This window comes from Microtus oregoni, unplaced genomic scaffold (genome assembly GCF_018167655.1).
Source record: "Microtus oregoni isolate MIOR12 unplaced genomic scaffold, Mior012 000005F_ref0000423, whole genome shotgun sequence".
Classification (NCBI taxonomy): domain Eukaryota; kingdom Metazoa; phylum Chordata; class Mammalia; order Rodentia; family Cricetidae; genus Microtus; species Microtus oregoni.
In genome coordinates this window covers 1,492,858-1,505,262 of record NW_024543064.1, presented here as the reverse complement: position 1 = coordinate 1,505,262, position 12,405 = coordinate 1,492,858, and the positions used below count along the sequence as shown (strand labels likewise).

Below are 12,405 nucleotides of genomic sequence, written 5' to 3'. Positions count from 1 at the left end.
TCTGTGTTTCTTTCCCCATGAAGTGGCGAGGTTCACATAAGTGGTGTAATGTCATACAGTGTCACTGTGCCTCCCACTTATCTTGTCTGAACGTCCATTTTTCAGCAACCACATGGTAACAGTGACCGTTTTTATTAGATGGGGTCACCAGATAGGACCACAGAGGAGTGGCATCAAGCAGATGCTCCACTGAAGCCAGCTGTGGTGATGTCTGGAGAAGGCCTTTAACAGCGTGGCCAGAACCTCCCAGCCCGAGGGAGGCAGACACCCATAGCCTGGGTCTAGATATGTTTATTTGCCCATTAGAAATCCCTGCCGGATCCTTTACCTACTCCACTTCCCGGAATTGGTACATGGGAAGTCATGGCCTGAAGTACGAGTTGTCAGTGTCCCCAGGTAGGGGCCACCCAGCAGTCACCCTGACTGGCACACGTCTCTGAGATACGAAGACAGAGCTGGCATCTTAATGCCAAACGTTGTCCTTAAAGGAGGTGGCGGAGCCGGTGCCCATGGACTGCATGGCCGTTAGTGTGCGGAGAGCTGGAAACCGTGTTGTCAGCATTGCTGTTCCCAGTCGTTGCCCAGGACGCCAGTGGTGCAGGGCAGAGCTTCAGGGAAGGACATTAGCTAAGGAATGTCCTTGCATAAGAAAAAGGTTTTTATTAATGCACCATAAGACAAAATTAATACACCTCCGAGAGAAATAATTCTCCCACCTGTAATTTGGAGGTAGGTCAGAGGCCCAGCTGCTGCAAACCTGGGCTCTGGGGAAGGGACATTAAAGCCTCTGGCCCCAGGGCCCTGTCTAGCACACAGATGAAAAACAACTTCTGCACCCACCCCAGTCCCAAGGGAGCCAGCCCCAAAATCTGAGCATGGGGGGTGGTCCCACCTGAAAACCCCTCTTCCCTGAAGAGGCATTGCCCTGGGACATCTCACCATCCCCAATGATGCTGGCCCAGACTGTACCTCCTCTTTCGGGACCCCACCGACTACAACCCTCTGCCGTGTTGCTCTCCCGTGAACACCCCACCCCCTCTGCAGCTCTAGTCAGACCTTCCCCCTTTAGAGCTTCCCATCCTCTGGCTCTCAAGGGGCTGTGTCTCTTCCCCAAGGAGCGACCCTCAGGTCAAAGGCCATTGGAAGGACCCTGAAACTCGGTCCTACAGGAAAGTAGACTGTGGTGCGTGCTTGTATTTGATAGGAACCAGGAACCCTGAACCAACTAGCGCCTGAACTCACCATTTGGGCTAAACCATTTAACTGTAAAAGAGACAAGGTTCTGGGATTGCAGCTCTGTGTGGGTGGAGTAGAGGCAGAGGAAAATGCCCCTCCCATACCTTGGGATCCTGAAAGAGGAAGGAGAAGGAGCCATCGTGGACAAGGATCTTTTGGGGCCCATCCTCTGAGCCTCTTGGTGCTGTTGCCCAGGCAGGGGCTGACGGTTACCAGAAGTTCCTGTATCCCGACCTGCTGTGGTTGGGGCCTGATGGGAAGTTTCCCAGATTGTACTGAGCTGAAAAGAGGCCAAAGTGTGGTCTCTGTGGTCTGGAGAGCCAAGTGCCTCTGCTGGTCTGGCTGAAGGAGCCAACCCCCCCCCCCCCCCCCCCGTCATCAGGCAAGGTCTGCTGACTCTGTGTAAACCCCAGACAAGCCCGAGTCCATGCTACAAACCGCTATACTGGACACACAGCCCCGCCCACAGTGCTGCATTCACACGGCCCTCTCTGCGCTTGCCCCGTCCATACCACTTGGTCTGTGGCCTTGTCTACACTGCTATGTCCAGGTGGTTCTGTTCACATTGCCTGGCCATACTCTTCCATCCACACTCCCTGTGGACTGTCTATAGCGCTCGGACCACACTGTCCACTGTGGCCTTCCCACACTGCTGTGTCCACACTCCCTTGCATACACCGTCCTATCTGCCCTGCCCTGATCCAGTCCACTGCTCTATCCACACCCTTTCTCCGTATGTCCCTGTCCGTACTCGTCTCTCTCAGACTGGTTCAAAATACCCAGGACAAAGGTCCATCCCCAGCCAGGCTCCACTTTGACGACAGGGACACCCTTCCCTTCGCTCAGAGTTCATGGGGCCTCTCTCTGCTTTGTTTTCCTGGGCAAACCTGCTCAGCGAGGAGACATGACTCCTGCTCTCCTGCGGCCTGTCAGCGAGTGGAGCAAGGCCATGCTGAGTTTGCGGACATCTTCCTGGGACCTCCTCCGCCTGGGATGCAGCCTTTTCTGTTCCTCCCCGGCATGCTTGAGGTAAGCCCTGAGGCCATGGATGGGCTCTTCCTTACTACCACCGTGTCCCCCTCTGAACCTCTTTTCTCCTTCTGCCTGACACCTAGAAGACTGGCAACAGGCCCAAAGGTGTCCAGAATCCCCCAGAGGTGGTATCCACCGTCCAGGAGCCTCCAGGAGACACCAGGTAAAAAGTGCACCCGATGGGGTCTGCTGCAGTAAAGCCCCGGCCTCTGTCACATACATGTCACCATGGCGAGGGGTCTGTGAGGGCAGAAAGAGTCGTAGGGCATCTGGGAAGGCAGCACGCTGGTGCACAGCCTTTCGCCGGAGAAGGAGCCGCTGAGCACAGCATCCATGTCTCTGTGGCTGATGACTCCTGCTTATCCAGCAAGGCCCAAGGTGAGCAGCTGCTGCTGCTGCTCTTACTGCAAACCCTGCACCCCCCACACACACCAGGTAGAACCCCAGGAGGCCTGGTAGCAGCGGCAGAGGCACTGTGGGCTCCTCAGAGGTAGACAGCCATCAACAATGGATACAGTGGGAGAAGTTCCATGTTGGGTAGGGATTACTGGTGGGGGTGGGGCACTCAGAATGGACATGTTTCTCAACACTCTGTGCCAGGTTGTGCTGTAGACACACCCAGTCAGGTGAGGTGACTAGTCCCATTTCTCAGGAGAGGAAACTGAGGCACGGGGACTTACCCATTCAGCCATGAGTCCCCTAAATCAAGTCTGGATTTCTGTCTGACAAATCAGAAGGTTGGTACGGTGGGAGGTAAAGAGACAGCACTGTCTGCTGACTCAGGAGGATGTGGCAGCCAGTTCCATCCCCACTCCTCTAGCAGCTGTGAGCCAAGGAGACATGGTAGGTGCCTCGCAGAGAAACCAGCACCCACGTGCCAGGCGCTTGACTGGGGGAACATGTGGGGTGTGGGCCTTCGCTCGACCTAACTGGATCAGGAAGTCCTGACAGTCAGGGCAGGGAAGGGCCTGGGAAGCCTGAGGACAGGAGAGCCTTGCCCCTGAGATAGCCAGAAGAAAGCCTGAGGGACGGGTGAAGGGCGCCTACACACTACCAGCCAGGTCTCAGTAGAAGGCGGGAGCCCAGGAGCACCCTGAGGGTACTGCAGAGGCCAGGGAAGGGTGCTGTTTCCTGGCTTGCTCCCTACGGCTTGCTCAACCTGCTTTCTGATAGAATTCACAATGGGCTGGGCTCTCCCCTATCAATCACTAATTTACAAAGTGTCCACTGGGCGGTGATGGTGCACACTTTTACTACCAGGACTTGAGAGGCAGAGGCAGGCGGATCTCTGTGAGTTCGAGGCCAGCCTGGTCTACAGAGTGAGTTTCAGGACAGACAGGGTTACACAGAGAAACCCTGTCTTGAAAAGACAAAAGAAAAAAGAAAATGCCCTACAACTGGATCTTATGGAGGTGTTTTCTCAATCTCGGTTCCCACCTTTCCAGATGACTCTAGCTTGTTGCCAGTTGACGTAAAACTGTCCCGCACACACCGGACCAGTACCCTTATCCCTACGGCCTGCAGAAAATACTCTGGGCTTCTAGGTTCTGGAGAGAGACGGACTCTGGCCATCAGCTGGTGACTCCTGAAACCTGACATTGATTAGGTTGGCTCGAGTCAGAGCCAGCAGTCAGTATTGTCATCCGGAGGCTTCAGACAAAAGGACTGAATAACAACATGCTCCTCCACCCCGGCAAAGACTGAGAGTTCAGAGCAGTGCATGGGTGCATGGGGTCTAATTGACATAAGAGCACAGCACTTGGAGGGCCTGTTTGCAGGCATCGTGCGGGAACATCTCCTCTGGCTACAGAAATGTCCCTTTGTGCTGCCTCAAAGCAGCTGCTTTGGTAGGGAAGGGAGGCTCTGCATGAGCAAGGTCCTGTGGGCACAGGTTGGTGCCCGCCTCACTCCTCCGCCCTCCGGTAGACACGGGGCCTGTGGGATACTCACCAGGCATAGCAGTAAGGGAGGAGAGCACCCACATCCCAGGGCCCTGCATGGATAGACAACTTCAGAGTCCAGTCTTTGAGTGCAAGGAGCCCTTGACCTCCAGACTCCAGTGAGGCTGCTAGTGGCACAGAAGAGGTTGGGGTCCAGGCCTGGAAGGGATGAATGACAGGGAGAGGTGGATCCCGGGCAGGGTTCCCGTGCTCTAGGAAAGGGGTCCTTCTTAGTCTGTAAGTAGGCTTTTCATGTTCTCAGAGCCTGATCTCTGTCTTAATACCCAAAGCCAGACTAACACTCTTCCAAGGAGGGACACGATCATGGATAGGTACACCCCAGCAGCAGAGAGAGGTAGGCAGTAGTGGGAACAGTTGGGCAGGCTCCTCCTGCCAGCGTTCCTGGGACTGAACATGTTTCTGTCCTGGGCCCCTTGCTGCATTCCTGCAGAGACATTCCACGCATGTTATGGAATTTCACTACATGACAAAGGGCCCTGTCAGTCCTGGACGATGTGAAATCGCGTCAGCTGCAAAAAAAAAAGAAAGAAAGAAAAATGGACTTGGTTTATATAAGTGTGGCTGTGAATTTGTCCAGCCACACATGAACATCCCATACCATAGGAAAATGACTCTGGTTACATCTCCCCCAGAATCCCTAACGGCACGCAACTGCCTGAAACTCCATCAGTGAAGGTGCCGAGACACATCGACACGTCCCATCACCCAGTGATGGAGGTGGAAAGTTCCGGCAGATGACCTTGGGCCTAACTGCACACTGGTGTCTCTCGCCCGCTCACCCAAAGCCTGACACATGCTGGGGACTGTCAGAGCCTCTCCTCCCTCCTCAATTCCGAGGAAAACGGTTTTAATTAAGACTTCCATGATTAGTCATTTAATCAGTCATTAGGCCAACACAGATGGAGTCAATTAATTTCTTTATATACTTGAAAAGAGAGTTGTTTGGCAGCCTCCAGCCTCCTGAGCTGACGGTAGGTGGCCACGGTGCCCTTAACACTGGACTTGAAGGAAGCAGCAACCACTGGTGGTAAGGAGATGCCAGCTCCCAAGGTTCCCACCTGTCCTGAACCTGGGGCTCCAAATGACGTCACAGGCAAAGCTGCCTCAGGAGAGCGACCCTGTGAGTAGCTTCTGGCTGTAGCCCACTAGAGTACCGAGATATTTTGGGCAAGAACCCAGCCAACCGCTGGCTTGGAGCCCGAAACAACATGGGGCAGAGTAGCATGAGCCCTGCACATGTGACAGACTGAGGAAGGTCTAAGCCAGTGAGGCAGCCATGCACTCGACAGAGACACATCACACCCCAGGCCTGTAGCCCATAGACTCACATCAGCCAATGAGACATCAGGCTGTGGGGTGCGGGGTGACACAAGGAATCTCCTCGCTCCCCAACTCGGTCCCACCTTGCCACCCCTCCACCCCCACCCCCAGCCTCTTGATGCCATAATGCCACGTGCCTGGCTCATTCCGGGGGTGCCTTTCTCCCCTCTGCTTCCCTTCCAAGCCATGCTGGGAGACTCCTCGAGCAAATGCTTTTTGCTTCCCTCTGTGTAGACCTGGCTATCTGTCTGTCTGTCCTGGAATTTGCTCCATAAACCAGGGTGGCCTCAAACTCACAGAAATACGCCTGCCTCTGGGGCAAATGACTTTGAACAGTCTCTAATAGACTCAGAGACTCACAAGTTGTGGTTGTAACAGCACAGGCACCACCTGGTCCCTCCCCCAGCTCTGCTGCAGCTCATCTGTGCCCTCCTAGGGGCTGAGCTCCCTCCTGACCACAGGGCATAGCCGAGCAGCAAGAGCAGAGCACCGGGTTGAGGCCCCCATAGCATAGCTCCAGGAAACACGGGTGTGCTGTGGCTAGGTCTGCCCCAGAGAGGAAGATCAGAACTCCAGAGACAGGGACTGAGCAGCCTGGAGGATGGTTAGACCCTTGTGTAGGCACCAGAGTGAAAGGACAAGATGGAGCAGGAGTTGTGTCCTGGGATCCCAAGGCCCTTGCTGCCGGGCCATTATGGACTTTTGTTACCCCGAGCAGGGAGTGCGGAAAGCCCTTCTAGGAGAGCAAGGAATAATTAGGAGATTAAATATTTGTGTGTGTGTGTGTGCGCATGCGCGCACACGCGTGTGTCTGTCTATGAACATGTGTGAGGTTGCCAGCATAGTCCAGAAAAGGGGTCACATCCTCTGGAGCTGAGTTATAGGCAGGTGTGGGGCACCTGATGTGGATGCTGAGAACCAGACTCCAGCCCCAGGAAAGAGCAGCACAGCTACTCTTAACTACCGAGCCACCTTTCCAGCTTCCGCTAGAAAGTTTCAAGGACTGAAAACAGCCCTGTCTGTCTAGCAGGAGTAACAGACTGGAGCAGGTGTGAGGGCCTGGAGGGAGCAGCTGGCCCTGGACTTGCCTGTCCTGGAGGCCTAATCTCCCGCTCACAGCAGGCTGCTTCCTGCCTGCCAGCGCTGGGGAAAGGAGACCCAGGACAGCAACCTTAACCCTTCCCTCTCCAAACAGGGTCAAAGAGCTTGGCTTCCCACCTGGGGCAGCCACAGCCACCCATGGCTGCCCAGAAGCCTGGCTGAGCCTCTGTTTGGGGCCTCATGGGAGTGGCATATGGCAATGTGACCCCAGAGCCAGTCTAGCCTATGTGCTGAGGTTCCTGCCCTGGCCTGTGTCCAGGAGAAGGGATCACAGGACCGGAGTCAGCACCCTGGCTGTGGGAGCACAAATGTCACTGGCCAGGTCAGTGCGCATGTACACACACACACACACATACACTGCTCTGGCTGATGGTTCTAATTTTGGAACTTTGGTTTGGAGTCCCAGGGGGTTACAGAAGCACTGGGGGCTCATGCTAAGGGTGGCCTGGCCTGGTTTTTTGGAGAGCTGCCCTGGGGTGGCAATTTTTCCCAGTTTGTGTCTTGGTTGGCTCTTGACTCTGAAGCTCTTTAAACCAGCACGGTCAGTTAGTATAGGGGCTTGGCTGCACTTAACCCCTGAGAATCCTAGGATGAAGCATCTACTCCGGTTCCGGGCCTTAACCTGGCCTTGACCCTGAGGTTCAAATAGGTTCCTCTTGCACCCCCTGCAACTTTCCCTCTAGCCTGGAATCAGGAGCACCTGGGGCTCACTAGGTTCAGGCCCTACTTCAGTTCCCCTGACGAGGCCAGCTAGGAGCAAAGATGGTGGTAGGTATCTGTTTCATAAGCTGGACCACCACAGGCCAATAGGGCAAGACCCACGCTAGCACCGCCAGAGCTCCTGTAGGTGCAGGGCTGGCCAAACCTGATGTGTGGCCACAGAGGGCTAAGCCCATGCAGCAGTGGGCAGAGAGGCATGCTATCAGAAGCTGTGTGACCTGCACTGTGTTCTGCTGTCTCTGCTCCTTTGTGAGATCTGGTCATACAAGTCCACCACACAAACCTGTGGCTCCTTAGTTCTTACAGTGCCTTTCACAAATACACCCTGAGCAGTCAGGACCGGTGCTACATGTGAAGGATAGTGTAGGTAGCAGGGGCGCGTCCCCTGCATTCAGCAGTAGCTAGGACTAGGAGCCTGTGAGAGACCCCGCCGAGTCTCAGGCTGCTCAGGTGACAGCAGGAATATGAAGGAGGCTCTGCTATGCGTCTGTCTGCTCAGCCTGGGACCAGCCTCCCTCCATGCACCTGTGATGCCTTTGCTCTCCAGCAGAGCCCACGTGGTCTTGAGAGGAAAGACAGAGGAATACTTACTAGTCACCCTGCTCCATAGACACCCCGTGGCCCCTGGATCTGTGACCTGTAGCTTGTAGCAGGCTTCGCAGGCTTGACTGGCAGTAGAATTCTGGGCAAGCATGAGCGTCTCCACCAAATGCCCTCTGGGAGCAAGCATCAGAGCTCTCCTCTCTGCTGAGAAGCACCTGCCTTCAGACATACATCCTCATCCTTGGACCATACCAGGTATTTGGGGCGCTTCCCAAGCCTGGGCTTCACTGGGAGCTGGCACGCATCCCATCTGCTCAACTCTCAGAACATGAATTGGTACTAGCTGGGCTCCCTCATCCCTCTGGGAACAGATTCTGCTTCCAGCCAAGACAGAATATGTGGGATGGGACTTGTCCCCTCAGAAATAAAGAAGCGGCAGCTGAAAACCAGAAAAGATACGAGAGCTACTAGAAGTCAGTCATAGAAGGGTAGAGGGAAAATGATCAGGGTGAGCCTCGCGGCTGTGGTGTTGGGAAGGAAACCCTGGCAAGTGTGGGAGTCTCCTGGGGGGAGGAGATGGAGCTGAGAGCCTGGGAAGGGTAAAGAGTGAACCCCACAGCTGGGCTTGGTGGTGCACGCCTTTAATCCCAACAACAAGGGAGGCAGAAGCAGGAGGATCTCTGCATTTGAAGCCAGCCTGGTCTACAGAAAGTTCTAGGACAGCCAGGGCTACACAGAGAAACCCTGTCTCGAAAAACTAGAAAGAAAAAGTAAGTTCAGAGTCAGTCCGTTGAGCCAAGGTCAGTATATGCAGGGCAAGAAAGGGCCACCCATATGCGAGATAGCGACTCCCAGCTGGAGACCTTGAAATACACAGGGTACTGGCAGAGTTCCCTTAGTAGTTCAGAATAGTTAACCTGAGCTTAAACCACGCCCAAGATGTCCTGAAAGCAAAACTCAGATGGAAGGCACCTTCTCTAAGCAAGTAACCGTCAAAAACATTTCAATGGACACAACATGAAGACCTCAACAGGGCATAATTCAGTGTCTGGAGTCTGAGGAAAGATTGGGAAGAGCTGAGGGTGCAGCTCAGCAAGGAGCATTAGCACTCTGGAGGCTCTCTGCTCTGCCCCCACGCTACCAAATAAGTCAGCAGCCAAGCAAAGGGTATGGGGATACAGCCCATAATGAGGAAAATGGTCAGCTGGGTTTCAGTGTTGAATGCTGTTAATACCAGCACTTGGGAGGCAGAGGTAGGTGGATCTCTGTGTTTGAGGCCAGTCTGGTCTACAGCACAAGTTCCAGGACAGCCAGGGCTGCACAGAGAAACCTTGTCTCATAAGAGAAAAAAAGAAAAGAAACTTCAAATTCAATCAAAACCAAAGAAATGAGGTGGGAAAGAGGAGTGTCACTGACAGGGACTCCATGCTCTCTAGGAAAGGTTAAAGGACAGGCAGAGTCCTGGCAGGTGTTAAGATGTCAAGTCAAATTTGCAGGGACCAGTGGGGCTTAGTTCGGTCAGGAACACAGACCCCGTACGTGTGGCGCCCTGGATACCACACTCATCTCCAGAAGCTGGCAGGGATAAAGCTGACCCATCCAAAGTGAAAACCTTCCAGAGGAGCTGAAGAACCTTGAAAAAGAGAAGCTGTGCCAACCAAGAGCTGGCCTTCAGATCATCCCGAGAGTCGAGAGATGAGAGCACACGGGGAGCTGGACCTCAAAGGAGGAGAGAGTGGGCGGGAACAGGAAGTGATGGCCAAGCTTCTTGTGTTGTGCTTTAAAAAAAAATGTATTATTGCCGGACAGTGGTGGTGCACAGCTTTCATCCCAGCACTCAGAAGGCAGAGGCAGGTGGATCTCTGTGAATTCAAGGCCAGCCTGATCTACACAGCCAGTTAGTTCCAGGACAGCTAGGGCTGTTACAAAGAGAAACCCTGTCCCGAAAAACAAACAAAAAAGTTATCATTACTACTATTATTATTATTGTGTTGTGTGGTGTGAGAGTGTGGGGGACAAGTCGTAGCCATCAGTCAATTCTCTTTCCATCATGGGGTCCAAGGGTTGTCAGTCAGGCTGTGCAGGATCAAATGCTTTCGCCCACTGCCAGCCTTGTCTGTTTTAGACAGGGCTTCAGATTGCCCAGGCTGCTTGAACTCCTAATTCTCTTGCCTTCACCTTCTAAATGCTGGGATTCAAACTTTTTTTTTTCTTTTTTTGGTTTTGGTTTTTCGAGACAGAGGTTTCTCTGTGTGTATTTCTGGCGGTCCTGGAACTCACTCTGTAGACCAGGCTGGCCTCAAACTCATTGAGATCTGCCTGTCTCTGCTTCCCAAGGGCTGGGATTAAAGGCGTGAACCACCACCACCAAACTTTTTTTTTCCCCCGCCCCTCCCTTCACCACCAAACTTTTTAATTAAAGCAAAATTTAAAAAATTTAAATGGAAATAAAAAATTCACACCAGGAGTCCCAATCAAAAACACGAAGAAGGGCTGGAGAGATGGCTCAGTGGTTAAGAGCATTGCCTGCTCTTCCAAAGGTCCTGAGTTCAATTCCCAGCAACCACATGGTGGCTCACAACCATCTGGAATGAGGTATGGTGCCCTCTTCTGGCCTGAAGACATACACACAGACAGAACATTGTATACATAATAAATAAATAAATAAATATTTAAAAAAAAAACACGAAGAAGCCAAGTATGCTGATGCTTTGCTAAGATCCCAACACTCAGTAGTCCAGGTCAGCTTGGGCTTCACAGACCTCATTTCAAAACAGAGGACTGGAGATGTAGTTGGTAGCATGTTTGCCCAGTCCTGGGTTCAATGCTTGCTACCCCACAAACTGGGCTGGTGTACACATATAATCCCAGCACTCTGGAGGTGGAGGAAGGAGGATGAGGAGTTCAAAACCATCCCTGTCTATATAGCCAGTTCGAAGCTAGCCCAGGATACATGAGACTCTGTCTCAAAAGAGTAAAAGGAAAATTGGAAAAAACTCTTAAGTAGGTCATGCAGAATGGAGGGTCTTGTGAGTTTACTCAAGGATGCAAGCCCAGCTTCTGGTCCCTCTCTGCCCAAGGTTGGCAACACAAGTCTCGAAATGTCTACCAGATCTCTGGTCTAAACCTCCTGCTGAGTCCACAATGTGCACTCTGATCCTACCTAACCCATGACTTTGGGGCCAGTGGGCCCTCTCCCTCATAGCCACCAGGAACCATAGACTGGCCCAATTCTTTTTGTTTGTTCTTTTGTTTTTCAAGACAGGATTTGTGTGTGTGTGTGTGTGTGTGTGTGTGTAGTCTTGGCTGTCCCGAAATCCGCTCTGTAGAGCAGGCTGGCCTCTAACTCACAGAGATCCTATCTGTCTGCTTCCTGCCTCCCGAGTGCTGGGATTAAAGGTGTGCACCACCACCACCGGGCTCAGTGGCCCACTTCTCTCAGACCATTTCTCAGGTCTCTCTAAGACTTGGCCTCCGGCCTGACCACCAAATGTCTTCCACTGCCCAGTGAACCACCAGCTCTGACGCCAGCTCCTGCCTGGCTCTGTCTGGCCTCCTTAAAGCCCCAGGGCTCTCTAAAAACTCTCAGAACTCTCGAGATTCTTGTAACCCCCCTTTATTTCTCTTAAAGCTGGCAGCCTGACAGCCTCTAGTTATTCCTGCTGCTAAATTATTTATCTCTTCCCCTTTAAGGTACTCTTGGGGCCTAGCCCAGGCCTGTTTTCCCTACTTAAAATGAAGTCATTTTAAAATCTTTTGTCTTTAATTTTTTATTACCCAAACCAGGCATGTGGTCTTTAAGTTTGTCAAGGGATCAGAACCTGCCGGTCCCTTCAGCCTCACCTGGACAGGGACTGTCCACGCTGTCCCTGGGTCTGCACTGGCCGTGGGCCACCCTGCGCCACTAGCAACAGGAAACAGACTGCCCCGGATGGAGGGCCAGGGTCAGGGAGGAGCCCCAAGCGGCTGGAGTTTTGAGGCTCCTCCCCGTCCATGGGGACCCATCATTCAGCATGCAGCCTAGCTCAACACATCTGGGATTGAGGCCAGGTGTCTACACGGAGCCAGCATCCTCATCCTCTCATCAGGAAAGAGAAGAGGCTGAAAACCCAGTTCATTCAGAGACCCCAAACCAGGATTGCCAGAGGGACCCATTTTCCCGCATGTACTGGCCACATTCAGCAGGGCCTTGCGAGGTCCTCCTCAGATGACCCACCCGGGGAAGCTGGTTGGCCGTGTTCGGATCCTGAGGGTGTGGGCCCTGGGCCCCATGCAGGACTTGAACTTAAGCTTGAAGCATATGTCATATGGGCCGCACCTACTGGGAATCCCACAGGGTTCTCATGGATCCCGTGGATAGCCGTGAAGGTCTCCATCTCCCAGACACAGGAGCCAGAGCAGAGTCTCTGGGAAAGGGGCTCCAGACTGGGACCTCTTTCCTACCTTTGTCTTGGTCTGTCCCTTTTTCTCCCACCCTGAGGAATCACATGGG

General features: G+C 53.3%; 1 protein-coding gene across 1 annotated transcript in view; it reads left to right on the top strand.

Moving 5' to 3' along the window:
- LOC121448670 (MORN repeat-containing protein 1-like) overlaps positions 1 to 12,405 on the top strand; it is a 55,326-nt gene that overhangs the window by 39,134 nt on the left and 3,787 nt on the right. Inside the window, exons 11-12 of the mRNA XM_041652838.1 lie at positions 2,132 to 2,265; positions 2,352 to 2,431. Of these exons, the coding sequence (XP_041508772.1) occupies positions 2,132 to 2,265; positions 2,352 to 2,431 (214 nt within the window). The remainder of the gene's footprint in view (positions 1 to 2,131; positions 2,266 to 2,351; positions 2,432 to 12,405) is intronic.